The 27,308-nt window shown below is 32.5% G+C and overlaps 4 protein-coding genes across 5 annotated transcripts in view; all 4 read right to left on the bottom strand.

Moving 5' to 3' along the window:
- Positions 1 to 662, bottom strand: part of LOC141298312 (uncharacterized) — an 86,910-nt gene extending 86,248 nt beyond the window's left edge. The window contains exon 1 of the mRNA XM_073828816.1: positions 609 to 662. Within this exon, the coding sequence (XP_073684917.1) occupies positions 609 to 662 (54 nt within the window). The remainder of the gene's footprint in view (positions 1 to 608) is intronic.
- A 1,489-nt stretch (positions 663 to 2,151) lies between these two features.
- Positions 2,152 to 9,321, bottom strand: LOC141298100 (sulfotransferase 2B1-like). 2 transcript variants are annotated; one of them, XM_073828610.1, is made up of 6 exons: positions 9,142 to 9,321; positions 5,861 to 6,072; positions 5,656 to 5,782; positions 4,649 to 4,743; positions 3,763 to 3,943; positions 2,152 to 2,642 (listed from the first exon to the last, which is right to left on the bottom strand). In XM_073828610.1, exons 1-6 carry the CDS (start codon positions 9,278 to 9,280, stop codon positions 2,608 to 2,610), a joined length of 789 nt encoding a protein of 262 aa, XP_073684711.1. In that variant the 5' UTR covers positions 9,281 to 9,321; the 3' UTR covers positions 2,152 to 2,607. The 2 variants fall into 2 exon arrangements, with proteins under 2 accessions (XP_073684711.1, XP_073684710.1); XM_073828609.1 differs by having other exon boundaries at positions 2,153 to 2,620; positions 9,142 to 9,319.
- A 3,412-nt stretch (positions 9,322 to 12,733) lies between these two features.
- On the bottom strand, positions 12,734 to 17,589 carry LOC141298027 (sulfotransferase 2B1-like). Its single transcript, XM_073828530.1, has 6 exons — positions 17,387 to 17,589; positions 15,747 to 15,958; positions 15,530 to 15,656; positions 15,228 to 15,322; positions 14,494 to 14,674; positions 12,734 to 14,272 (listed from the first exon to the last, which is right to left on the bottom strand). The coding sequence occupies exons 1-6, from the start codon at positions 17,523 to 17,525 to the stop codon at positions 14,163 to 14,165; spliced, it is 864 nt and encodes a 287-aa protein (XP_073684631.1). The 5' UTR covers positions 17,526 to 17,589; the 3' UTR covers positions 12,734 to 14,162.
- Positions 17,590 to 18,207: 618 nt separating this feature from the next.
- Positions 18,208 to 27,308, bottom strand: part of LOC141297842 (ras-associating and dilute domain-containing protein-like) — a 46,294-nt gene continuing 37,193 nt past the window's right edge. The window contains exons 11-16 of the mRNA XM_073828306.1: positions 24,733 to 24,877; positions 24,453 to 24,619; positions 22,372 to 22,672; positions 22,164 to 22,261; positions 19,911 to 20,050; positions 18,208 to 19,459 (exon numbers count right to left, since the gene is read on the bottom strand). Coding sequence (XP_073684407.1) covers positions 19,330 to 19,459; positions 19,911 to 20,050; positions 22,164 to 22,261; positions 22,372 to 22,672; positions 24,453 to 24,619; positions 24,733 to 24,877 — 981 coding nt within the window. The 3' untranslated portion in view covers positions 18,208 to 19,329. The remainder of the gene's footprint in view (positions 19,460 to 19,910; positions 20,051 to 22,163; positions 22,262 to 22,371; positions 22,673 to 24,452; positions 24,620 to 24,732; positions 24,878 to 27,308) is intronic.

Below are 27,308 nucleotides of genomic sequence, written 5' to 3'. Positions count from 1 at the left end.
TTAATACTTTTATTTAGCAAGGATGATGATGAAGACATTTATAATGTTACAAAAGATTTCCATTTCAGATAAATGCTGTTTCTGACCTTTCTATTCATAAAAAAAAAAAAAAAACTGAAAAAAAATCTACTTAGTGTTTTCAACATAATAATAATAAATGTTTTGTGAGCAGCAAATCAGAAAATTCGAATGATTTCTGAAAAATCATGTGACACTGAAGACTGCAGTAATGATTCTGAAAATTCAACTTTGAAATCACAGGAATAAACTACATTTTAAAATATATTCAAACAGAAAGCAGTTATTTTAAATAGTAAAAAATTTTTCACAATATTACTGCTTTTGTTGTACTTTGGATCGAATACCTGCAGGCTTGATGTTTTTTTTTTTTTTTTTTAAACATTAAAAAGTTTTAAATTTAACTGTTTTTGTATTCTGGATCAAATAAATGCACACGTGGGGAGCAAAAAAAACATTTTTAAAACTTAATTCAAAAACTTCTGACTGGTAGTGTATAAAAAAACCTGTAGAAGATAAATAAAATGTACAATACTTTGGTCTGTTCCCGATGTAGAGGGCAGTGCTTCATCCGGGGCCCTTGACCTCACCAGGGGCCCTTGATGTCTCTGAGGGCCGATGTTCATTTCCTGTTTGTTTGCCATTATTTTCTGATCGTTTGCTTCTCATTTAAAATAAGACATTCTCAAGGTATAAAATTCACTATGAGTTTAAACAAAAACAGCGTGGCATCTCTGGTTTAAAAAAAAACGAATCTAATAAGGAGCCACTTCTTAAAACGATTCCCTGAATCTCTAAAAGAGTTTCATGACACTGAACTTGAATCAATATAAAGCCTTATTTGAATTATGGCTTTTAAATTTCTGTCGTAAGGCAAAATGAATGACAAATCGTATTACTTATATTCGCAGTTTTCCAACAAGCCAATATAATGGAAGTACGTTGGTGGAAAAAGTATTTTTGCAGCTAAAATAAGTACTTCAAGAAACATCGCACCCGTTTTACCTTAAAATATATATTTAAAACATCTAATAACGCAGAATAGTGGCTACAGTCTGTTCTCTTGTAATATATTTTAGCTACTTGAACGATAAATACGTGAATGAGTCTGACTCCGGATTTATTCCCTCTCAGAGCCGCAACCATAGCGCGAGTTGTTTCTAAGCTTCTTCTTCTTTGCTTCGGCGCTGTTGGCGTTTCACATTAGCGCAGCGCCGCCGCCCTCTAGTGTTGTGGAAAGTATCCTGCTTGTTTACATTTACAACAGTCACTGTAAACAGTGCTGGGTGTAAATGCATTACTAAGTAATTTATTAATGTCACGTTTCATTATTTTTCCATTGAAAAGGTAAAGAATTACTCCTTTTTTTTGTTATTAAAGTACAGTTACTTCTTGGACTTTCATATCTATCTTTGTATTGTTTAACTGGTCAAGATTGATATAGCATTTACTTATTTTTCTCCAATTTATTAATTAAAAGCTCTCCTGTCCCCATGATGAGAGAAATCGTGAGTAAGATGTTACTTTAGTTCTAGAATAAATGTGAACATGCATTAATTCATCTCACACACTAAAAAAACAGATACAGTGTTCCTCAAAATGAATAAAAACAGTGAAATTCAACACAAACCTGCAATAATTAAATGTTAAATAATACAAATATCCTTTATGTGTTTAGTCCCATTTTATTAACCAATGTCTTTGCTGCCGATCTTCGATGATCCAATTCATCCATACTAATAAGCAAAAATTACTCAAGATAATCTAACATTTATTTTCCCTTTTTTATTGCTGAAAAGTTGACATTTTTTCTTCTGCGGTCTACTGTACAGACGTTAATTTACTTTTCTCTAAGCCTGAGGCTTTTGCTGTGAAAAGGCTTTTACATTTGCCCAAAATATAGCTTTTTATATTAAAAACAAATAAGCCCTGCCCAGATTTAAAAGGTAACATAACGCATTACTTTCCATAAAAAGTAACTAAGTAACGTAATTAGTTACTTTTTTAAAGAGTAACTCAATGTTGTAATGCATTACTTTTAAAAGTAACTTTCCCCAACACTGGTAATTAGTAATAAGTAATGTAATACTTATTATAGAGAGTACACTGTTGAAGATATTATTAAAAGCTAGCAGTAATTACTTTTTAAATAATGAGTAAATTACCCAACATTTTGTATAAACTATGCATTTATTAGACTTATGAATAAAATGCATGCAACAAATGCTTAAAAATGATTATAAATTATATATGAATATCATCAAATTAATTATTTATTAGTAATACATGCATTTATGATTGGCTTTTTTAAATAAAGTAGTAAAAGGAATTACTGATCAGTATAACAGAGGTACTTAAAGTGCATAGACATTTTTTTCTGCATAATTTTGTTAGAAAAACAGTGATATACATAGGAGATTTATATAAAATAACATAAAAACTGTCTGTTATAGACGGGTTAATGTGCCTCATTAAAAGCAAGTATGTATTTTTTAGTCCCACATAAACTTGAACGTCACATCTTTCATCTTTTCTTTGTATACGGCATTAAATCGCTGCTCTTGGGCCTCAGTGAACAGATTCTTCCAGTCACCAGCAATTCCTTACAGAGAAAAACAAGACAACTAGTCCTGAGTAAATACGGCACATCTGGATACAATCAACAGTTGAAGTCAAAGGTTTAAAAATGCATGTTGTTTTTTATTTAGTACTGACCTGAATAAGATACTTCACATAAAAGACGTTTACATTTAGTCCTCAAGAGAAAATAATAGCTGAATTTATAAAAATTAAGGCATTCAAAATTTTACACCCCCTTGACTCTTAATACTGTGTTGTTACCTGAATGATCCACAGCTGCGTTTTTGTTTAGTGATAGTTGTTTATGAGTCCCTTGTTTGTCCTGACCAGTTAAACTGCCTGCTGTTCTTCAGAAAAATCCTTCAGGTCCCACAAATTCTGTGTTTTTTCAGCATTTTTGTGTATTTGAACCCTTTCCAACAATGACTGTATGATTTTGAGATCCATCTTTTCACACTGAGGACAACTGAGGGACTCATCTGAAACTATTACAGAAGGTTCAAACACTCACTGATGCTCCAGAAGGAGAAAACATGCATTAAGAGCTGGGGTGAAAACTTTTGAACAGAATGAAGATGTGTACATTTTTCTTATTTTGCCTAAATATCATATTTTTTTCATTTTGTACTGCCCTTCAGAAGCTACAGACGATACTTACATGTTTCCCAGAAGACAAAGTAAGTTAAATTTATCCTGATCTTCAAATTCCAAATGTTTTCACCCCCTGGCTCTTAATGCATCTTTTCTACTTCTGGAGCATCAGTGAGTGTTTGAACCTTCTGTAATAGTTGCATATGAGTCCCTCAGTTGTCCTCAGTTTGAAAAGACGGTTCTCAAAATCATACAGCCATTGCTGGAAAGGGTTCAATTACACAAAAATGCTGGAAAACCAAAGAATTTGTGGGACCTGAAGGGTTTTTCTAAAGAACGGCAGGCAGTTTAACTGTTCAGGACAAACAAGGCACTCATGAACAACTATCACTAAATAAAAAACCACTGTAAAATAGTATATATCACAGTTAACATGTAATATAGACTACTTTTATAATACTATTTATGGTGCTTTTGCTGACTTTTTGAAGCCTGACAGTAAGTGAGTAAATTATGTCACATTTTTAATTTTTGCCAATCACTTAAGAATTATTCGGGTATTGCATATGTTACCTTTCCTCATGAATTCAGATTTCTTTTGGTCCATGTATTCCTCTGGAACCAGAGAAAAGTTGGACATGTTGTTTTGTTTCATGTTCTTGAAGACGCAGTGGTCAGCGATCTTCTGCAACACATCTGGACTCAGAGATTTACCAAGAAACTTGCCAATTTTCTCCACAGATCCTTTCAGATCCTGACAAAGATTTATGTGATCACATGTTAGAAACCAAGAAGAACTTTGCAAGGATTTCAGTATTTAATGCCCTGTCTAGCTTAAGATAAAATGCAAAATCTGAACATAAAAATGTCAGAAAAAACAAACAGGTTTTTCCTCAAGGTCAAAGACAAAATCTCCAGAACTACCTAAGCTTTAGTTTGTGGAAGGACAAAAAGCCTACTAGCAAAAGGTAGAATAAAAACAAACTCATGTAAAATAAAATAAAATGTGTTAATAATTAATACTTAATATTTTGCATTGTAAAAAATTGCAAAAAAATTTCACTTTTGGTTGAACTATTCCTTTAAAGATGAAGAGGAGGAAAACATTGGACTGGAGCACAAGTGAAGTCTTGTTCATGAGCAAGCCAAACCAGTTTACCCGCAATATTTTTTTTTTTAAAGATTTATTTTTTGGCCGTTTTTACCTTTATTATGATAGGACAGATCAGATAGGACAGGAAGTGAAGTGGGAGAGAGATAGGGGGCGGGATCGGGAAAGGTCCTTGAGTCGGGCTATATGTCAGCGCGCTAACCACACGGCTATCGCCGCCAACAAGTTTACCCTCAATATTTATTGTTATGACAAGGTTATAGAAACCCATGAACTTTTTTACAGAACAAGTAAAAATAATGAACTGAAGCTGCGTGTTCAGTCCTGCTTTGTGAAGAAGCTACTTACAGCGATCATCTCCTCATAGAACATGTACAGTATGGATTCCTTCTCTTCAGCATTAATCCAGCTTTTCACATGATCAAACCAGGAACCGAACATGACTGCGAATAAAATATATGCTCAAATCATTCCTTTATAAAACAAAGACATTGCAATATCACAAAAAGCATATTGCATATTACAACCAGTGTTGGGGGTAACGGATTACAAGTAACGCAAGTTACGTAATAATATTACTTTTTCCAAGTAACTAGTAAAGTAGCGCATTACTTTTTAATTGAAATAAAAAAATATATCTCAGTTTTTCCCCATTTACTGATTAAAAGCTCTCCTGTCCCCATGTTGAGAGAAATCGTGAGTAAGATGTTACTTTAGTTCTAGAACTAAATCTCACTCACTAAATAAACAGATACCGTATTCCTCAAAAGGAATAAAAACAGTCTCAAACCTGCAATAATTAAATCTTAAATAATACAAATATCCTTTATGCATTTAATCCCATTTTATTAACCAATGTCTTTGCTGCCAACCTTTAATGATCCAATTCATCCATACTAATAAGCAAAAATTACTCAAGATAATCTAACATTTGTTTTCCGTTTTTATTGCTGAAGAGTTTACTTTTTCCTTCTGTGGTCTACCGTACAGACGTGAATTTACTTTTTACTAAGCCTGAGGCTTTTGGTGTGAAAAGGCTTTTAAAATTGACAAAAAAATATAACTTTTTATATTAAAAAACAAACAAGCCTTTCCCAGATTTAAAAAATAACGCAAAAGTAACGTAACGCATTACTTTCCATAAAAAGTAACTTAATTAGTTACTTTTTTAGGGAGTAATTCAATGTTGTAATGCATTACTTTTAAAAGTAACTTTCCCCAACATCTTGCTTGGTAACAACAATGAGAACAGATATGCACGCCTCACTTTTGTACTTCGGTTTAAGTTTGCTCTAATAAGAAGCTAATAGAAACATTTGTAACCTGTAAATGTAAAAAAGAGATGAAATCCATACTTTTTCCATCAAGAAACTTCTCCATGAACTCATCTTGGGTTCCTGGGTTCACCAAGTATGAGGCCATTCCATAGTAGTAATATGAGGATGTGAACACGTCTTTTGGGTCACGCATGACATAGAGAACCTGAAGCAAAGAGTGAAGTGTACAATATTCTTAATGCATCACAATGCGTGATTTATTCACTCTTCAGAGTGTTTTTACCCTGGGCTTTATTTTGAAGTAAGACTCGTTCATCATGCTGTGATGGAAGTGAGTTGCGAAAATGCGTGGAGAAGGTCTCTCCTCCAGATTGAGCAGGATCGCCCGGTGCTCCTCCAGCCATGGCACTCGGTCCCAGTTTGGCACCGTCAGCACCGGAGTCAAATCACCGTCGCTCACGATCAGAGGAATCACCTCCTGCATCCATGTTGTGCCTGTGGAACAAAGGTCACAGGTCAAGCTTACTTTCACTCAAGCATAGAAATGTGGCTTTAAGGTGTTTTAGAACCAACAAAGAGTGCATTTATAAAAACTTGGCACATGCATTTTAAAGTCTAAAGTTGTTTTTGACTATCAAATGACACTGACCCACATGATCTGCCCGGTTAATAATACAATGAACTCATTTAAACAGGTAATAACATGCACAGCCAACGTTCCATCGCAGGTTTTGTTATGAAACAAGGGTATGTGGATGTGAAAACAGACAACGTAGAACAAAAACGGTCTTTCTGCGTTTATTTTAGTTTACAAGCATAACCCCAATGCATTTTTTGCAAGCAACAGCTATTTTGTTAGAGTAACTTACAGTTATTGAGTGAAACCACTTTGGCCCAAAATGTACACTTTTTACTATTACAGTTTCTTCCAGAATTCTATTGTATTTTTTCACTAAAATCTAGTTGTTTGCTAACATTAGTTAACTGCATTAGTTAATGAAGAATGCTTCTAAAGCATTAGGCATTAATCTCAGACTTTTCTATGTGACCCTGGACCACAAAACCACACATAGTTGTCAATTGAGATTTAAACATCATCTGAAAGCTGAATAAATAAGCTTTTCATGAATGTTGCTTTTTTAGAATAGGACAATATTTTGGCCGAGATACAACTATTTGAAAAATCTTAGAGTGGTTTTGTGGTCCAGGGTCACATATATTATTTAAAAGTTGCATGTTAGTTTAGAAACATCTTTCCCTCAGAAATTCCTAACTAATTTCACAAATAATTACTAATAATAAGAGACTGCAAGTAACACATTTAATTAATTAGATGTTTTTGGAGTGCTGGGTATATTATGTTAGTAACGTAGTAGTTAGTATGATTAGTAGATTACTTTAGATTACATTTTACCTTACCTGTTTAAAACTTACCGTTAAATGTACCAGTCTTAAGTAGCACATTGTATGGGTTAAAATGATCGATTTTTCTTTTATGCCAAAAATCATCAGGATATTAAGAAAAGATCATGTTCCATGAAGATATTTATTAAAGTTCCAACCATAAATACCCAAACTAAAGTTTTTTTTTTTTTTTTTTTTTTTTTTTTGCACCCTCAGATTCCAGATTTTCAAATAGTTGTATCTTGGCCAAATACTGTCCTATCCTAACAAACCAACATCAATGGAAATCAATTATATTTCGTTCTTTGAAGTCAGCATCATGAAATGGGTAAAAAAAAAAAAAACACATAGCTGCAGTTTCTCAAGAGTTAATGTAAGAACTGCAGTGGGTTTGAGTTGATAAAAGCTAACAAATAATTAAAAATGTACAATAATAATAAACTATTATACAATAAAAACGAAATAAAATACGTAAACACTAAAATAGATATATTTAATTTATGTACTGTAACAAATGCATTGCTTATCATTGAATGTCGGTTAACCTTGTTGTAAAGCTTAACCATTGTTACCATGTGGTTACCACGGTAAATAGCTGCAGGCTTTACGGAGTACAAAAAAACACGCATTACAGGTTAGGCTGCTATCTGCTGTGTCAAACTCCTACAATAGAGATCGCTCAGACATGTGACCAAATGGGCGGCAACCTCTTCAGAACGCAAAGAATTATGGGTATGTTTGGCCCGGTTGGTATAGCAGGCTAGTATTCTGGCATGAAAATACTTAAAATTTAACGTAAAAAACAGAATATAATCCTACAAAATGCAGAGGGCTAAAGAAAACATTGTCGGACCATACCGCCTAAAACTAAATCCGAATGCAAAAACGAGAATTGACGAGAAAATAAAGGGAATCAAAGGACTGGATCCTTACGAGCAGAGCGACTGGTCAAGGGACGTCAAATTGTTGCCCAACTACCAGTTACTACTATTCAAGTTATGTAATTGAGTTTGTAATTGTGTTAATAAAGATAAAGGAGACAGAATTTCATTCAGTCTTTGTGTATTTTATTTACAGAGATGGCTAAAAATCATTACATGTGAGAAGAGACATTACAAAATCTTTTGGAAAACAACAAAAAATTACGTATTAGATGTGAGCATGGTGTATTAATCTAACACGATGGCTTCACAACAATACTTGGACACATATTGGTCAAAGCACAGCACACAACCACAATTTTATCCAGCAAAGTCTTATCCTCCCCCTCACAAGGCACCACAAATCCCAGGCGTATTGTGTCATTTAATATGTTAAACTTAGAGCGCAGACACCCTATCACTCGCTCCACGTGGATCCTGACATGAGCTAACTTCCTGGTCTCTTCCACATCTTTTGCATTAAGTTGGCTGTGGCCCCTGGTTCTTAAGCTTTAAGCCAGCGGTTCCCAATTTCAGTCCTCGCGACCCCACCGCTCTGCACATTTTTTGTGTTTCACGCATCGCTTCCGATGTTTGTTCTATTCCAACGTTACTGCCCTTCGAAATGGACATCATTATTCCGCCATTATTCATTAGTTCGAAGCGAGCGTATGTGCTCCATTTGAAGGTCATTAAAGCGTGCAAGACGTAAATTTAAAATGCATTTATTTACAGATGCACTTATGTCACACTTCTCTAGTAAGTTTAATCTGTGTGTGAAGACGCTACATGCGGTGGCGTAGCGCAAATATGTGAATGAATGTTTCGAAGTATAGTAAACAGATTTCCCCCGCTTAGGGAGCAGGGAGCAATGAACACTTTGCAGGGACCATGTCAATCGGATCGCAGTTCCTGCACGGACTTCACTTCTAATGAGCTGGTTTTCTGAATCAGATGTGTTAACTAAGAGAAACATGCAAAATGTGCAGAGCGGTGGGGCGCGAGGACTGGAATTGGGAACCGCTGCTTTAAGCCACTTCTATCGTGAGAACGACTATTGCAGCATATAACACAGCAGGTAGACGGCATCTTAAACTCTTCCCTCCATGCAATCAAAGTCTGGCGCCTAATGTTTGTGCCGCGGATTCCCAAAATGCTTTGCGTTCCCCACTGAGAATACGTCATGATGACGACACATTAGCGATCTCTATAGTCTGCATCGCAAAGTCATAAAACTCACCGGATTTAGGGTAAGTGACGATCAGGATGTCGTCCGGACGGAAAGTGAACTCCTCATAGTATTTCAGACATTCTGGAGGGTGTAAATGCGTAGGGACGTACACATCTTTATACACCGAGTACAGCTCAGCTTCCGTCATTTCTCCGGATTTTGAAGCAAATAAACCGCAAACTAAAGTCACAGCCAAAGTAGATCACGTGACACCGCGAGAACTCCTGGAATGCGCAGTGATGATGTTTCTACTGATCTCCTCCATTCATGTAGCCACTATAAGCAGCACATAGTATAGTAAACTCTTTTGCAACTGTTTGTAAAGCAAATTAAGCAAATAAATGTATGCTTTATGCTTTTGAATGCTACTTAAAATTATTCCCTTTAGTGTTAGCAGCAGAAGCACACCCTCTTGTAGACTGAGTAGCCTACAGTAAAGACACTCTCTGCTTTTTTAGATGCTGAAATGAAGTGATTTTTCACATATGTGACCCTGGACCACAAAACCAGTCATAAGGTAAAATTTTACAAAACTGAGATTTATACATCATATGAAAGCTCAATAAATAAGCTTTCTATTGATGCATAGTTTGTTAGGATAGAACTATATTTGGCCGAGATAAATCTATTTGAAAATCAGGAATCTGAGGGTGCAAAAAAATCAAAATACTGAGAAAATCACCTTTAAAGTTGTCCAAATTAAGTTCTTAACAATGCATTTTACAAATCAAAAATTACATTTTGATATATTTACAGTAGGAATTTTACAAAAAATCTTCATGGAACATGATCTTTACTTAATTTCCTAATGATTTTTGGCATAAAAGAAAAATCAAAAATTTTGACCCATGCAATGTATTTTTGGCTATTGCTACAAATATACCCCAGCGACTTAAGACTGGTTTTGTGGTCCAGGGTCACATATTTCTTTTGTTTGTGTAGTAAAATATCATGAATTGATAATAGCCATAAGCAGTGTTGGGGAAAGTTACTTTTAAAAGTAATGCATTATAACATTGAGTTACTCCCTAAAAAGTAACTGATTACGTTATAGTTACTTTTTATGTAAAGTAATGTGTTAAGTTACTTTTGCCTTACTTTTTAAATCTGGGCAGGGCTTGCTTGTTTGTTTTTAATATAAAACGTTCTATTTTTGGCAAATGTAAAGACTTATTAACAGCAAAAGCTTCAGGCTTAGAGAAAAGTAAATTAGTAGACGGGAGAAGAAAAAATGTCAACTCTTCAGCAAAAAAAAAAAAGGGAAAACAAATGTTATATTATCTTGAGTAATTTTTGCTTATCAGTATGGATGAATTGGATCATCGAAGGTCGGCAGCAAAGACATCGGTTAATAAAATGGGATTAAATCCATAAAGGATATTTGTATTATTTAACATATTTAATTATTGTAGGTTTGCGTTGAATTTTAAAGTGGAAAGACGCAGTTTTTATTCATTTTGAGAAATACTGTATCTATTTTTTAGTAAGTGAGCATGTTCACATTTATTCTAGAACTAAAGTAACATCTTACTCAAGAGTTCTCTCAACATGGGGACAGGAGAGCTTTTAATCAATAAATGAGGGAGGAAGTATCTAGTGTACTTATTTGAAAAATTAACTCAGATATTTTCTTTTTATTTAAAAGGTAATGCGTTACTTTAGTAGTTACTTGGAAAAAGTAATATTATTACGTAACTTACGTTACTTGTAATGCATTACCCCAAACACTGGCTGTGAATATGTTAATCTTAAGAATCATAAAAGAACAATAAGCTATTAATTGTGGAAAGGACATGGTGAAATGAAAATCTCACCTTGGAAAAAAAAAACTTTTGTCGATATCTTTAAAGTGGAAAGACGCAAATATTTCAGATTTCCCAGGATTAAAGAGAACTAATACACGTGTGAAGCAAAAATCATGGCTGCAGGGTTTCTGTGTATGCAAGTTATTTAAGGTGTTTCAACTGAACACATCTCATATGTACTCAAATGTACACTTATTATAACATATTTTATAAAACTGCGCTCTCAAACTTAAATTATCAGTGGTGGCTCCATCAGGGGCCAGCCCAAAAATTGCAAAACATGCATGTGGTTATACACCACAGACTTTAGAAATATCAGTAGGCCTACAGTGAGTGTGCAGAAACATTTTTGACAGACTTGTTTTGTTACTGTCAAAATGTCTACATTAGCATGTATTTTTTTGTGTATGTTATAACCGTTTGGCCATCATGGCCAAGCTTAGGCAAATTAAAAAGCATCAATAAGCATTTAAAAAAAAAACTAAATGTAAGATGTCCACCCTGGACATTCTTAAAAGATTTTACTGTAACTTTATTTTTTTTAAGAATGTCACTATACCGAACACCATTTTTCTATTACTCAAAACACTTTTTTGGAGTTATTTAATCACATTTAGTTTTTTTATGTGTACAACTGTTCAGAACTGTGCTAGCTAATCATGTGCTGATTAGTATCTTTTCAAACTAATGAATCCTTGATCAACTTTTTGCCTTTTACATAAAAAAGTTGATTCAATCATACTTGAAATATTGTTATAATTGTATATATATTTGTGGATTTGCTGATGTGTTTTGTATCATTGTCCTGCTGCAGAACCCAAGTTTGCTTCAGCTTGAGGTCATGAACAGATGGCTGGACATTGTCCTTCAGGATTTTTTGGTTGACAGCAGAATTCATGGTTCCTTTTATCACAGCAAGTCTTCCAGGTCCAGAAGCAGCAAAACAGCCCCAGACCATCACACTACCACCACCAGATTTTACTGTTGGTATGATGTTCTTTTTCTGAAATGCTGTGCAACTTTTACGCCTTCCAAAAAGTTAAACTTTTGTCTCGTCAGTCCACAGAGTATTTTCCCAAAAGTCTTGGGGATCGTCAAGATGTGTTCTGGCAAAACGGAGACGAGCCTTTATGTTCTTTTTGCTCAGCAGCGGTTTTCGTCTTGGAACTCTGCCATGCAGGCCATTTTTGCCCAGTCTCTTTCTTATGGTGGAGTCATGGACACTGACCTTAACTGAGGCAAGAGAGGCCTGCAGTTCTTTAGATGTTGTTGTGGGGTCTTTTGTGACCTCTTGGATGAGTCGATCTTAGGGTAATTTTGGTCGGCCGGCCACTCCTAGGTTCACCACTGTTCCATGTTTTTGCCATTTGGGGATAATGGCTCTCACTGTGGTTCGCTGGAGTCCCAGAGCTTTAGAAATGGCTTTATAACCTTTTCCAGACTGATAGATCTCAATTACTTTCTTTCTCATTTGTTCCTGAATTTCTTTGAATCTCAACATGATGTGTAGCTTTTGAGGATCTTTTGGTTTACTTTACTTTGTCAGGCAGGTCCTATTTAAGTGATTTCTTGATTGCGAACAGGTGTGGCTAGAGAAATTGAACTCAGGTGGGATAAACCACAGTTATGGTTTAACGGGGGGAGGGGTGTATATATATATATATATATATATATATATATTTACAAGGAAGATGTAAGCAAAATCTTAATAGGTCAATATAACCCTTCTTGTTTTTTTAAATATATGTTTTTATTAATTTTCACATTATAAAGAAACATGCTTGCAAAATAATGATAACATAAAGACAACAACAGGTAAACAACAATAAAATAAAATAATAATACATTTCAGCTCACACACATAAAAAGCAAGGTTTACATGTGTGTATACATGGGAATTCACTAAGTCGGGAAAAAAGAAAAAACATTTTTGAAGTACTGACAATGAATACAGATTATAGTACAACAAAACCAGCCATGACACCCTTAGACAAACCCTCTTGTCAGGATGGAAGCAATGTCAAGATCAACATATGTCAGAAAAGGTTCCCAAATTTTATGAAACACTCCACTCTTTTCATGTACAATACAAGTCAAATAATCTAGTGACACATATTCAAGAATAGTTCGATTCCACATCCTAACAGTGGGAGCTTTATCTGAGATCCATTGTAAAAGTATACATTTTTTAGCACTGAAAATAAGGCAATTAAAAAGCCTAATTATGAACTTATCAAGACCTACAGGACGAGACATTCCCAACACATAAGATGCTGGTTCTGGAACCAAAGAAACACCCAAATTTTTATTCAGTTCTTCAGAACCCCCCCCACCAGAATCTCTGTTATCTTATTACAGAACCACAAACAATGAGTAAGATTACCTATTTCTGTCTTTTATTTGGGACAGAAAGGAGAGAATTCAGCCCTAAATCTACTTCGCTGGGGAGGAGAATGTATGTACTTAGGTTTTTTTTGCATTTTTCCAAACCATATTCCAATCTTCATCTGGTACTTGAAAATTAAGTTCCCTTTCCCAAATCGTTTTAATAAAATGAGTAGATGTGCCAACATACTCTGATAGCACACTATAGAATAAACTTATAGATTTAGTTGAGTGCATCTCAAAAAGCTGCTTCACAATTTCCGAGGAACTTGCATTAGAAAGAAGTGTTGAATCCTTTTGAATATAATTCCTTATTTGTAAATAACGGAAAAATTCCTGCCCATCAAGGAATTTGAGAGCCCACTGTTGAAAATGTGAAACACTGACTCCTTGGGGAAAATCTTTGGGTAGAAATGGCTACATCTGGTGGAAATTTTGTGTCAATAGCCCACTTAGAAATACCCTTACTGATAAAAATGCTGATGTGTCAAATACTTATTTTCCACGCTGTATATTTGTTCTTACTTTTGTGCATTTTTGGGGGACACAAAAGGCACCAAAAACCAGGAATGACAATTTAGTTTGAAAAACCAAACTACAATTAAGCATTTTTTCCAATCATTCATTTATTCCATACATACCATTCCATATATACAAACAACAATCCATTCTGAATACACATAACATAAACAGTACAAAAATGATTGTTAATCATTTCCAGTACTGTGATATTTTTAATCACAAAATTTTATTTAAAAAGCTCTTTTAAAGCAATGTTCCAAAAAAAACTCGCTATTGTGGAGAATGTGCTCCAAAGTTTTATTAAAAAGGGTTATCTTTTCAGTCCCACATAAATTTAAATTTCACATCTTTCATCTTGTCTTTGTATACGGCATTAAACCGCTGCCCTTGTGCCTCAGTGAAATTATTTTTCCAGTCACCAGCAATTCCTGAAAGAATAAAAAAAAATCTAATACAGTCAATGATATTCAAGTGAAACTATTCTTTGAAGTAAAAGGGATAATTCATCTAGAATATGGTATGGTATGGTATGGACTATTTTTAATAAACTATTGTGGTGATTTGTAAAGCATGAAGTGATCAAAGTGAGTAAATGATGTCAGATTTTTCATTAAGTCCTTCCTTTTTAAGCGGAATTATGTGATTTTACCTTTCCTCATGAATTCAGATTTCTTCTGGTCCATGTATTCCTCTGGAACCAGAGAAAAGTTGGACATTTTGTTTTGTTTCATGTTCTTGAAGACGCAGTGGTCAGCGATCTTCTGCGACACATCTGGACTCAGAGATTTACCAAGAAACTTGCCAATTTTCTCCACAGATCCTTTCAGATCCTGGCAAAGATTTGAAAATGTTAGAAACCAAGAAGTGCTTTACAAGGATTTCGATATTTTCTATCACCAAAAAAGAATAAAAATGATCTTGCTTTGATAAACCATTTATTATTGCGTAACATGAAAAATACAAGATCATGCTGCCTAATTGCTGGTGTATATAATATTTTCTTTGAGAAATGAGAAAGAGAAGTGCTGCTGGAGGACTTAAGAGGACTTTGGATATCTCAAAGTTCAGTTAAGTTTACAAGGACACGAGAAAGAGGTCCAGCAGAGAGACCTTGAACTACTTAGCAAAGTTACAACACGCTGTCATTCTGAGATAACCTGACAAACTCAGTGATAGGGTCACACACTGATGAGTGATTTGTGCTGTTTAAAGTACATTTCATACTGGAATCTTTTGACCAAGTAGTAAGTCGTTTTTTAAATATAATTTTTAAAAGGAGTAAAGCCTTCTCTGTAAATCTCAATATTACAGTAACCCATAAAGTACTAAAATGAATGAACTGAAGCTGCGTGTTCAGTCCTGCTGTGTGAAAAAGCTACTTACAGCGATCATCTCCTCATAGAACATGTACAGTATGGATTCCTTCTCTTCAGCATTAATCCAGCCTTTGACATGATCAAACCAGGAACCAAACATGACTGTGAATAAAAGACATCATGCTTAAATGCTCAAATCATTCCTTTATAGATCAAAAACATTGCAATATCACAAAAAGTTGGATATCTTGCTTTGTAATAATGCATGGGAACAAATAATGTTGCACGTCTCATTTTTGTACTTCAGTTTATATTTGTTCTAATAAGAAGCTCATAGAAACATTTGTAAACTGCAAATAAAATCCATACTTTTTCCATCAAGAAACTTCTCCATGAACTCATCTTGGGTTCCTGGGTTCACCATGTATGAGGCCATTCCATAGTAGTAATATGAAGATGTGAACACGTCTTTTGGGTTACGCATGACATAGAGAACCTGAAGCACAGTGCAAAACACAATATTCTTAATGCATTTTATTAAACAGCACACAATGCGTGATTTATTGACTCTTCAGAGTGTTTTTACCCTGGGTTTTATTTTGAAGTAAGACTCGTTCATCATGCTGTGATGGAAGTGAGTTGCAAAGACGCGTGGAGAAGGTCTCTCCTCCAGATTGAGCTGAATCGCCCGTTGTTCCTCCAGCCATGGCGCTCGGTCCCAGTTTGGCACCGTCAGCACCGGAGTCAAATCACCGTCGCTCACGATCAGAGGAATCACCTCCTGCATCCATGTTGTGCCTGTGGAACAAAGGTCAAGCTTACATTCTTTCAAAAATATTGAGATAAGGCTTAAAAGTGTTTCAAAAGCATTTGTGCGTTTGTGACCCTGGACCACAAAACCAGTAAGAAGGGTCAATTTTGAAGGAATAAATAAGCTTTCCATAGATGTATGGTGTGTTAGGACAGGAAAATTTGGTATCTAAGGAATGTAAAAAATCTAGATATTGAGAAAATCATCTTTAAATTTGTCCAAATGAAGTTCTTAGATAATAAGTTCTTACAAAATATCTTCAAAATCTTAATATCCTAATGGTTTTTGGCATATAAACTGATCATGTATTTGTGGCTATTGCTACAAATATAGCAACCCGTGCGACTTAAGACTGGTTTTGGGGTCCAGAGTCACATTTATAAAAACTTGGCATATGCGTTAAACGCTAGATTTTAAAAGAATTTTCCTGTAATTGACAGGTATATGGCATAGACCTACGTAGACAGTAAAAGTAAAAGACTGCATTTCGCTTGAAAGTGAGTCAAAAGTATTTAACTAAATGTTTTCAGACACTTAAATGCATGTTAGAAACCAACAAAAAATAAAAATGTATTATAGATTATATTAAATGTCATTAGTTGAACCTAAGAGTGCTTTTTGACCCACTTATTTTAAGTAGATAAACTAAAATATGCGACCCTGGACCACAAAAGTAGCAATAGCCAAAAAATACACTGTATGTGTCACAATTATTTTATAATTATTCATAATATTTTGTAAATTCCCTACCGTAAATATATCAAAACTTATTTTTTGATTAGTAATATGCATTGCTAAAAACTTTTTGGACAATTTGGACAACTTTAAAGGCGATTTTCTCAATATCTTAATTTTTTTTTACAACCCTTAGAATCCAGATTTTCCTATCCTAACAAATCATACATCAATGGAAAGCGTGTTTATTCAGCTTTCAGGTGATGTATAAATCTCAATTAAAAAAAATAAAAAAAACTTTATGATTGGTTTTGTGTTCCAGGGTCACATATACTTTAATGTAATTTCTAATAAAACTTGTATGTCGTGTATTTAAATATATTTCAAACTACGCATTTGTAATGAAGTTGCAATTGAGCTCATTGAAAATAACACACTACAGCTAAAATTATATTCACATACTTTACTTTTATGTGCTTTAGTGTACTTCTTCAAAGCACAACCTGATTATTACTTTAATTTGACATAATAACAGTACACTTTTTAAGTGTGTTAAGAAGTAATAATTTAAGTATACTTAAGTACACTCAAGTGGCCTTATACTATCTGCAAGTGCACATTCAACACAACATAAACACATTTTCACAATATTTATGAAGTGACTCCAATATTTCATGTTAAATACTGACGTTTTACAATAATCTGCATCATGCAATGTATATCAACCTGTTGAAACTCACCGGATTTGGGATAAGTGATAATCAGGATGTCATCAGGACGGAAAGTGAAATCCTCATAGTATTTCAGACTTGCTGGAGGGTGTAAAGGCGTGGGCACGTACACACCTTTATACACCGAGTACAGTTCAGCCTCCGTCATGTTCTGAAGCACACGACAAATAAACAGCAAACTAAAACTCACAGACGATACAGACCCTGTAATACCGCGAGAACTCAGTAAAATAAGCCTGGTTCTCTTTTTGGACTTTCATGTGCACTCAATAGATCGTAAACGGGGCTCTTTCGCAACTGTTTGTCAAGTTGTAAAGGAACAAATGAATGTCATAATCTTCTGTATCAACTTGTGCAATAAGTTCATGCTCCTAATAGTTGCTGATATACTTACTCCCGTGCTATAGTGTGCAAACAGTTGTTTCCATTTTCAATACATTTATGGTAGAAAATGCACAAAAGATCTTCATGGAACATGATTTATCCTAATGATGTTTGACATAAAAGAAAAATCAATAATTTTGACCCGTACAATGTATTTTGCTACAAATATTCTTCAAACCACAACGTGATTATTACTTTAATTTGACATTATTACAGTGCACTTTTAAAAAGTCTACTAAAGTGTTTTAAGAAATAATGATTTAAGTATACTTAAGTACACTCAAGTGACCTTGTATTATCTTCAGGTGCACATTTAATACAATTAAACACATTTTAACAATATTTATGAAGTGACTCCAATATTTTATGTTAAATACTGACATTTTTACAATAATCTGCATCATGCAATGCATAAACCTGTTGAAACTCAAACTCACCGGATTTGGGATAAGTGATAATCAGGATGTCATCGAATACATTTTGAATACAGTTAGGATAGGACTATATTTGGGCCAGATACAACTAATTAAAAGTCTAGAATCTGAGGGTGAAAAAAATATATATATATTTAGAAAATTACCTTTAAAGTCCAAATTAAGTTCTTAGAAATGCATATTACTAATCAAAAATTAATTGCAATATATTTACGGTAGGAAATTTACAAAATATCTTCATGGAACTCATTATACTAATGATTTTTGGCATAAAAGAAAAATCTATAATTTTGATGCTGAAAATTCAGCTTTGATCACAGAAATAAATTACATTTTACAATATATTGACAGAGAAAAACAGCTATTTTAAATTGCAATAATATTTCATAATTTGAACTTTATTTTTGCTCAAATAAATGCAGGTAAGCAGAGACTCTTTCAAAAACACAAACTTTTTTTCCAACATACTGTAAGCATATTGCATAAACGAATGGCATAGCATTGAAAATGTTTTAGTTTTTCAAACTAAAACTATGCAGCCAACCATTTATTTTATACAATATGCAATAAATTAAAAAGCAGTCCGTTCTGAAGGCACATAATATGTACATAAATTATTCTAATCATTTCCATATTTTTTTCATCATAATGCAAGGATCACACAATTAAGAATGGTAAAAAGCAACCTGTACATATAAAACCAAATGTTAAAAAAGTTGTTTTTGTCCATTTTTTTGACACTCTTGGTGCATATCTATTTAAGGACAGAAGCAGAGCTTAAACACTACATGTAACCATGGACCACAAAACCATTTTTACAGAATCTGAAAGCTGAATAAATACACTTTCTATTGATGTATGGTTTGTTAGAATAGGACAATATTTGTTTGAGATACAATTGTTTGAAAATCTGAAATCTGAGGGTGCAAAAAAATCCAAATATTGAGAAAATCACCTTTAAAGTTGTCCAAATGAAGTTCTTAGCAATGCATATTATAAAAATAAAAAAAAAAGTTTTGATAGGAATATGATAGGAATTTTAATATCCTAATGATTTTTGGCATAAAAGAAAAATCAATAATTCTGCCCCATACAATGCATTTTTGCCTATTGCTGCAAATATATCCGTGCTACTTAAGACTGGTTTTGTGGTCCAGGGTCACAGATCGGGTTTATACATAAAGTTTTTTCTTTCGTAGCATTGTAACATCTGGCAACCAGCAGCCGAGGCTTTTCTCCTGACATCTGAATGAGATCCCGGCCACTACAGGATGGAAGAGAAAGAAATGTTGTTAATGTACAGTATAAATAATCAATAGCATATAATGTGCTCCAAGGAAATAGCATGCTGCATAACAGACTGTACAGTCCTACTGCTTATGTTTAAAGGAGTAGTTCACTTTCAGAATTTACAGGTAATGTACTCACCCCCTTGTCACCCTTTCTTTCTATAGTCGTAAAGAAATGGTGTTTTTTGAGGAAAACATTTCAGGATTTCTCTCCATATAATGGACTTCTATAGTGCCCCCAAGTTTGAATTTTCAAAATGCAGCTTTTACTCAAAAAACATAATTTCCTTACGACTGAAGAAAGAAAGACATGAACATCTTGGATGACAAGGGGGTGAGTACATTATCTGTAAATCTTTGTTCTGAAAGTGAACTACTTCTTTAAGGCACTGCAGGATGTTTAACATTTACTGTAAATCTCCTCACGTCTGATAGTCGACTCCGGCCAGACTCAGTCCATTCACTGCTAGAATGCGATCGCCGGCTCTCAGTTTCCGGGATAAAGCGGCAGGAGAGTCCGGAAGCACTGATTTGATGTAAATCCCACTGACAGTCGATGGGCTCTCCTGTGGAAAACACACCAATGTTATTCCACAAACTTGATTCCACCAAACAGTCTTTGTTTCTCATACAGTCAAACCAAAAATGTTTCACACACCAGACATAATTTTTGATATTTTTTTTACTAGTTCATTTATGTAAGTGAGGATAGCCAAATAAACTAAACTGTGAAATATTATACCCAAAAATATATTATATAATGGACTACCAGTAAAATTGATAAACATTTAGGAACATTTAGGAACCTGACCAAGTGTTTTTTCTTTAATTGCTAATGCAACGTCTTTACACCACAGACTGAACAAAATGAAGCATTGCTCGGTAACTGCTGAACAAATTATTGATAGTTGTGTAAACATTGTCATACTAACTGTATGCAATCAATTACATACCTTTCTATCAACATTATCTGACATTAAATGAATTTGATCTGACAAACTTTAACTCTGAGTTCTTGTCATATTTTATTACCATTTTCTAAACTATAGAATAAACTGTGATAATGTGAGGAATGTTGAAGGTGTCTGAATAATGTTGGTTTGACTGTATATTATATATTATTCCCTTTTTGACCACATGGAGATGCTTGTGCTGAAATTGATAAACATTTTGGGACTAAAATTATTCAGACACTTTGACCTGACCATTTTTTGCTTAAGTGTTTTTTCATTAATTGCTATTGTGACCATTTTACACCACGGACTGAACAAAATTATGCATTGCTAGGTAATTGGTCAACAAGTATTGATAGTTGTGTAAATATGGTCGAATTAACTGAGTTTTTGGTTGATTGTAATCCATTACATAGCTTTTTATCAAGATGAATTTGTTTCAGACACACTTTAACTCTGAGTTCTTGTAATAAAATAAATGAATAAACTGTACTTATGTGAGAAATGTTAAAGGTGTCTTGAATACATTTCGTTCAGACTGTACAATCTAAAGATATTCCCTTTTTGACCACATGGAGATGCTGTTGGGCTGTAAGGAAACTAATATTAATAGTGATGTTATGAAACGCTTAATGGAAATGTTTTGCAAGAGTAGGGCTGTAATAGAAGCAACTGCATGATATGTCAACTAATTCACAGAATTAATTGCAATTAATTGCACATTTGCTTGAATCTTATTTAAAGAGAGGAAAATCTGGCAGAGGAGTAAAGGACTGAATAAAATTACAAAGTGGCAATATTTGGGGTTTTTTGCACCCTCAGATTCCTGATTTTTAAGTAGTTGTATCTCAGCCAAATTTTGTCCTATCCTAACAAATCAACGGAAAGATTATTCATTTATAAATTTCAGTTTCACAAAATTGACCCTTATGACTGGTTTTGTGGTCCAGGGTCACATATACATTTTTTATTGCAGTTTTTCATAGATCATTTCTATCTATTAAAGGCCATTTCTGCCATGAAATTATATATAATATATAGATATAATATATATATTGTATTTCTGAATAAAAAGTCAGAAATGTGAGATACGAACTTGCAATTCTGAGAAAAAATTCTGAATTGAAAATTAACATTTGCTGTGATTAGCAGTGATCTAGTTTATTAAAAAGAACCCATTCAAAAGAATAATTTTTCACAAATTGAATTTTGTGTCTCGTGTATATGCATTTTTGACTCTCAAAAGGACAGTAGCCATTGACTTGAATTTGATAAATGTGACCCTGGACCACAAAACCAGCCATAAGGTTAAATTTTACAAAAGTGAGATGTATACATCATATGAAAGCTCAATAAATAAGCTTTCTATTGATATGGGTTTGTTAGGATAGGACAATATTTGGCCGAGATGCATCTATTTGAAAATCTGGAATCTGAGGGTGCAAAAAAATCAAAATACTGAGAAAATCACCTTTAAAGTTGTCCAAATTAAGTTCTTAACAATGCATATTACTAATCAAAAATTACATTTTGATATGTTTACAGTAGGAATTTTACAAAAAATCTTCATGGAACATGATCTTTACTGAATTTCCTAATGATTTTTGGCATAAAAGAAAAATCAATCATTTTGACCCATACAATGTATTTTTGGCTATTGCTACATCTTGAATGGCCTTCATTTTAATTTTTGTGACAGCTCATAATATTTCAGAGATCCGCTCACCTCTCCATCCACCAGCATCAGACCCAAACCACACGCTGCTCTCTGCAGCTCCAGCACAAACACATCGTCTTCTCCGATCTCACACTCCTCACTCTCACCTACAAACATGAGCTTGTGTCACTAAACAGCTCCGGTTCAGACATTCTGCTTTCATGAAGTTGACATGCATGACACTGATGGCAATGTAAAGCACTAAGCGTCCCGTCACCTTCCTCCGGTCTGACTGCGGAGGTGTGCTGGTGTGAATCCGTGTCGGAGTCGGTCAGCTCCAGGTTTTGTGGCGTGTTCGGCGGGGTCAGTAAACAGGACGGGTCCAGCGCTGGACGGGCCGCATCTTTATTCTGAAGCTCAAGATTCTGAAGCTTTTTGGTTAATAGAGCTTCACATGAGCCCAGGTCACTCGCTCCAGCGTGAGGAGACACCATCTCTGTATGACCGACCTCAAGATGAGCTTTGGGGTGAACCTCCATCTTAGTGAGCTTGGCCTCCATCGGCACTGCAGAGACCAGCTGTGATATCAGCAAAAATAAGTTTGTTAAGAAAATATAAATATTACTATAACAAAACCAGTCTTAAGTAGCACGGGTATATTTGTAGAAATAGCCAAAAATACATTGTATGGGTCAAAATTATGGAGTTTTCTTTTAATGCAAATATTTTTAAGTAAAGATCATGTCCCATGAAGACATTTTGTACATTTCCTATCATAAATATATATGAAAAGGTAATTTTTGATTAGTAATATGCATTGCTAAGAACTTCATTTGGACCACTTTAAAGGCGATTTTCACAATGTTTTGATTCCAGACTTTTAAATAGCTGTATCTCGGTCAAATATTGTCCTATAAAATAAAATAAATCAATGGAAAGCTTATTTATTCATGATGTATAAATCTCATGACCCTTATGACAAATGTGAACATATTAAATCAACTCTAAATTAGGGTTATTATAATTAAATTAATATAAATAAAAAAATTGGGTTACTATAATTAAAATAATATAAATTAAACAAAAATAATATTAATATTAATTTTAATTTTAATATTAAATATTATTTCAAACTTAAGCTTATTTTAATAAATAAAACTAAATTGGAAATTACATTTAAAATATAAATATTATTATAATAATTAATTAAATGCAAATATTAAACCAACTCTAAATTAGTGGTATTATAATTAACTGAAACCATGAAAACATTTTATAAATGAAATAATATAAATAAAATTTAAAAATATAAAATATTATTTAAATAATATTATTTATGAAATATTATTTCAAACTTAAGCTTATTTTTATAACTAAAACTAAACTGGGAATTAAATCTAAAATATAAATATTATTAGAATAATTAATTAAATGCAAATATTAAACCATTTCTAAATTAATTCTAATATAATTTACTAAAACTAAAAGCATAAAAACATTTTTTTAATAAAACAATGTAAATTAAAATAAAACACTTTTTAAATATTAAACCATATTAAAACAAACTTATTTTATTTCAGCCAACGCAGCTTTAAATTTATATTTAGTTTAACTTTATGCACTTAATAACTAAAGAAAAACAAAACAAAAAATACTAATGCTTTAACTTAAATTAAAAGAAAAATGGAACATAAAAAAACAAATACTAATTAAAAACTATAAAGTATTGCATTGATGCTAAAATACCATTGGTACAAAAATAACAAACTAAAACTAAAAGAAAAAAAAAACTATACATCATTTTACAAAACAAAAAATAATAAAATTACAAAAACACAAGAAACTAAAAGAACTAGAAGAAAAGACACATTTTATACATATTTTTTTAAAAATAATAAAATTACAAGAAACACAACAGAATAACTAATAACTAAAATTAATATGAGAACATTTAGATTTTTAAAAAAATAAAAACTATAATAGTATCTCAGTGATTAATTTAAAAGCATTAGTACTTCAGTTGTGTGGTTTCATAATTTACACACACACACACACACACACACACACACACACACACACACACACACACACACACACACACACACACACACACACACACTCACACTCACACACACACACACACTAAAAATTAGTACTAATACTTTTAAAATAAATGAAAGTTAAAGGAAAAATAGAAAATAAAAATGTATACATATGAATTAAAGTATCTCAGTGATACTAAAATAACAGCTTTAAATGAGCCATTAATTGGTCAAACATAATAAATATCAATATTTTGCAGAATAAAAACATGATTTATTAAAATAATATTTTAAATCTAAAAATGGAGGTGTGTACCTGAGGCGGTTCTGATTCTGGGTCTGTGATTTTTCTGATGAATCTCTGAAAGCGGTACAGCTGTTTGACTAGCTCCGGCTCACTGATTGGTGTTTTCAGCTGGATTATAAAGCCGTCAGTCGGGAGGATGAGAGGAGGATGCTGATCAAAACTCTCCAGGATATCAGCTGGAGACAAACAGTAGCGTTCATATTCACTCCCCCACAGAAATCATTCATAGAAGGTAATTCCAGTAACTCTAGAAGGCCTGTTAAAGTCTGATTGATATGTGAATGTGTACCAGTTGCGAGTGCATCGCTGGCCTCGTCGCTGGACGGTGTCCACGCTGTGGGACAGGAACGTCGCGGCTCGTATTCTCTCAGTATGTGATGGAGCTGAGCCGCGTTCAATGACGGGAACTCCATCCGCAGAGACTTCCACGACATCTACACACACACAAACACCTCATTATCACACAATACACACTCTTTAATGACTTTATATCCTCATGTAACTGTTTTCAACCATGATGACAAGAAATATTGTGATTTTTAAGCAGTGAAAACAATTACGTAATAGTGAATATAGTGCATTTTCAGAAAAAAACAAACAAGCATTTATTATCATACGAAAAAGTGTTTTACATTTTATTTCAGTCAGTGTTTTTTTCAAGTATCGAAAATGTTTTTTATGACTTTAATTTTAGTTTTAATATAATACAATATTAATATAATAATTATGTTATGCATATCACCGATAAGACTTATCACAATTAAATATTAAATAATAATATTTTTATGCTATCTCAGTGCCTCTATCGGCACTGCAGAGACCAGCAGTTATATCAACAATAATAAAAACAATAAAAATGACTAATACTTTAACTTCAATTAAAACAAAAACAGAAAATGTAAAAATGCAAATACTAATAAAAACTATAAGTATTGCATTGATGCAAAAATAACATTGGTACAAAAATAACAAAAGAAAACTAAAAGAAAAGAACTATACACATATTTTTACAAAAAAATAAAATAAAATTACAAAAACACAGCAAGAAACTAAAAGAACTAGAAGACCAATTTTAAACATTTAAAAATAAATAAATAATAAAATTATAAGAACACGACAGAATTACGGTAATTAAAATTAATATGAAAACATTTTGATTTTTAAAAAATAAAAACTATAACAGTATCTCAAAAATACCAAAATAACTTAAAATATCTAAAACTAAACTGAAAATTAAATATTATAAAATTAATATTTTTAATTTAATTTAATTTTATATTGTTAGTTTAGTTTAATTTTGGTTTTAATATAATATAATATAATATAATATAAATATAATATTTTTTATGCATATAATAACCAATTTATCACAAAAAAGACTTGATAGATCACAGTTAAATATTAAATAATAATATCTTTATGCTATCTTTAGTGAGCTTGGCCTCTATCAGCACTGCAGAGACCAGCTGTAAGAAATCAAGAAATTAAATTAACTAAATTAATTGTATATACATATAATGTTATATTATTTAGTAAATATTATTTCAAACTTAAAATTATTTAAATAACTAAAACTAAACTATTAAAATTACATCTAAAATATAAATATTATTAGAATAATTAATTAAATGGAAATATTAAACCAACTCTAAATTAAAGTTATTGTATTTAACTAAAACTGAAACCGTAAAAACATTTTATGATTAAATAATATAAATTAAAAATAAAAAAATATATATTAAACAATATTAAAACAAACTTATTTTATTTCAGCCAAAGCAGCTTTTAATTATTATTTAGTTTATCTTCATGCACTTAAAATAACTTTAATAACTAAAAAAAAACCACAATCATATGAAAATGTTTTTTTACATTTCAGTTATGTTTATGTATTTTATCACAAACAAGACTTGATATATCACAGTTAAATATTAAATAATAATATTTTTATGCTACAAAATAATTCTTAAAAAATAATACAAAATATTTTAATATTAACAATATTGAAATATCATAACATAAGGTTCCATCTGATGATAACTGAGACCTAATAAATTAGACGAGACAAACCTAATTTGTCAATAGTGAAAATGTCTTTGACTATAATTGGTGTTTCTTTAGTGGGACGTCCCGTCGAGATCATTTGTCAGATGTCATTTAGAGACGTGGCTTATCCAGCATCTTTATCTATTACCGTGAAAGAGTCTTTGTGTTCATGAAGCTTTATCCTTTAATGAGTAATACTTCCTGTTAATTATTTCTGAGCCCCACAGTAACTCCTGATGTCTGAAGAGATTGTGATGAGAGAGGAATGCATGTGTAATAATACAGGAACGATCAAAATGGTGCGGACAAACAGATGAACTTTACAAATTAATGCAAATAAACTTGCTCTCTTTCACTGCATCCGCATAAAGGAACCATCCATTTCATCTAATTTACTACCACTTACACCAGAAAAACAGCATTCTATAATATGCATTCAGTGAAGCAAAATACTTTATCTGTGTGTGTGTGTATATATATTTTTTTTTTGTCAATTGTATATATTTAAAGAATTTTAAGTAAATATTTTTTGCATTAATATTTATATATATTTAAAATATAAATAAATGTAAATTTATTCACAAATTAGTATTATAAATATAATTATTGTTAACTTGTATTATATTGTAAATTAAATAATATAATAATATTATAAATATTATTAATAGTTATTAAAATGAATATAAAAAATGATGTTATTAGTAGTATTGTTGTTGTTGTTAATATTTATTATATTCTAAATTAAATAATAATATGAATAATTTGATAATATAACGATATATTTTAAATAAAAATAAATTTATAAATTTATTCATAAAT

This window comes from Garra rufa, chromosome 22 (assembly GCF_049309525.1).
Source record: "Garra rufa chromosome 22, GarRuf1.0, whole genome shotgun sequence".
NCBI classification, from domain to species: Eukaryota; Metazoa; Chordata; class Actinopteri; order Cypriniformes; family Cyprinidae; genus Garra; species Garra rufa.
This window is presented reverse-complemented; position numbering and strand designations above follow the sequence as displayed.

Coding starts and splice junctions, on each gene's coding strand:
- LOC141298027 (XM_073828530.1), bottom strand. CDS start 17,525: ATGACGGAGGCTGAACTGTACTCGGTGTATAAAGGTGTGTACGTGCCC. Junction 15,657..15,746: donor ACTTCAAAATAAAACCCAGG/GTAAAAACACTC, acceptor ACTGTGCTTCAG/GTTCTCTATGTCATGCGTAA. Junction 14,273..14,493: donor ATCTGAATTCATGAGGAAAG/GTAAAATCACAT, acceptor TTATTCTTTCAG/GAATTGCTGGTGACTGGAAA.
- LOC141298100 (XM_073828609.1), bottom strand. CDS start 9,280: ATGACGGAAGCTGAGCTGTACTCGGTGTATAAAGATGTGTACGTCCCT. Junction 5,783..5,860: donor ACTTCAAAATAAAGCCCAGG/GTAAAAACACTC, acceptor TCTTTGCTTCAG/GTTCTCTATGTCATGCGTGA. Junction 2,621..3,762: donor ATCTGAATTCATGAGGAAAG/GTAACATATGCA, acceptor TTTCTCTGTAAG/GAATTGCTGGTGACTGGAAG.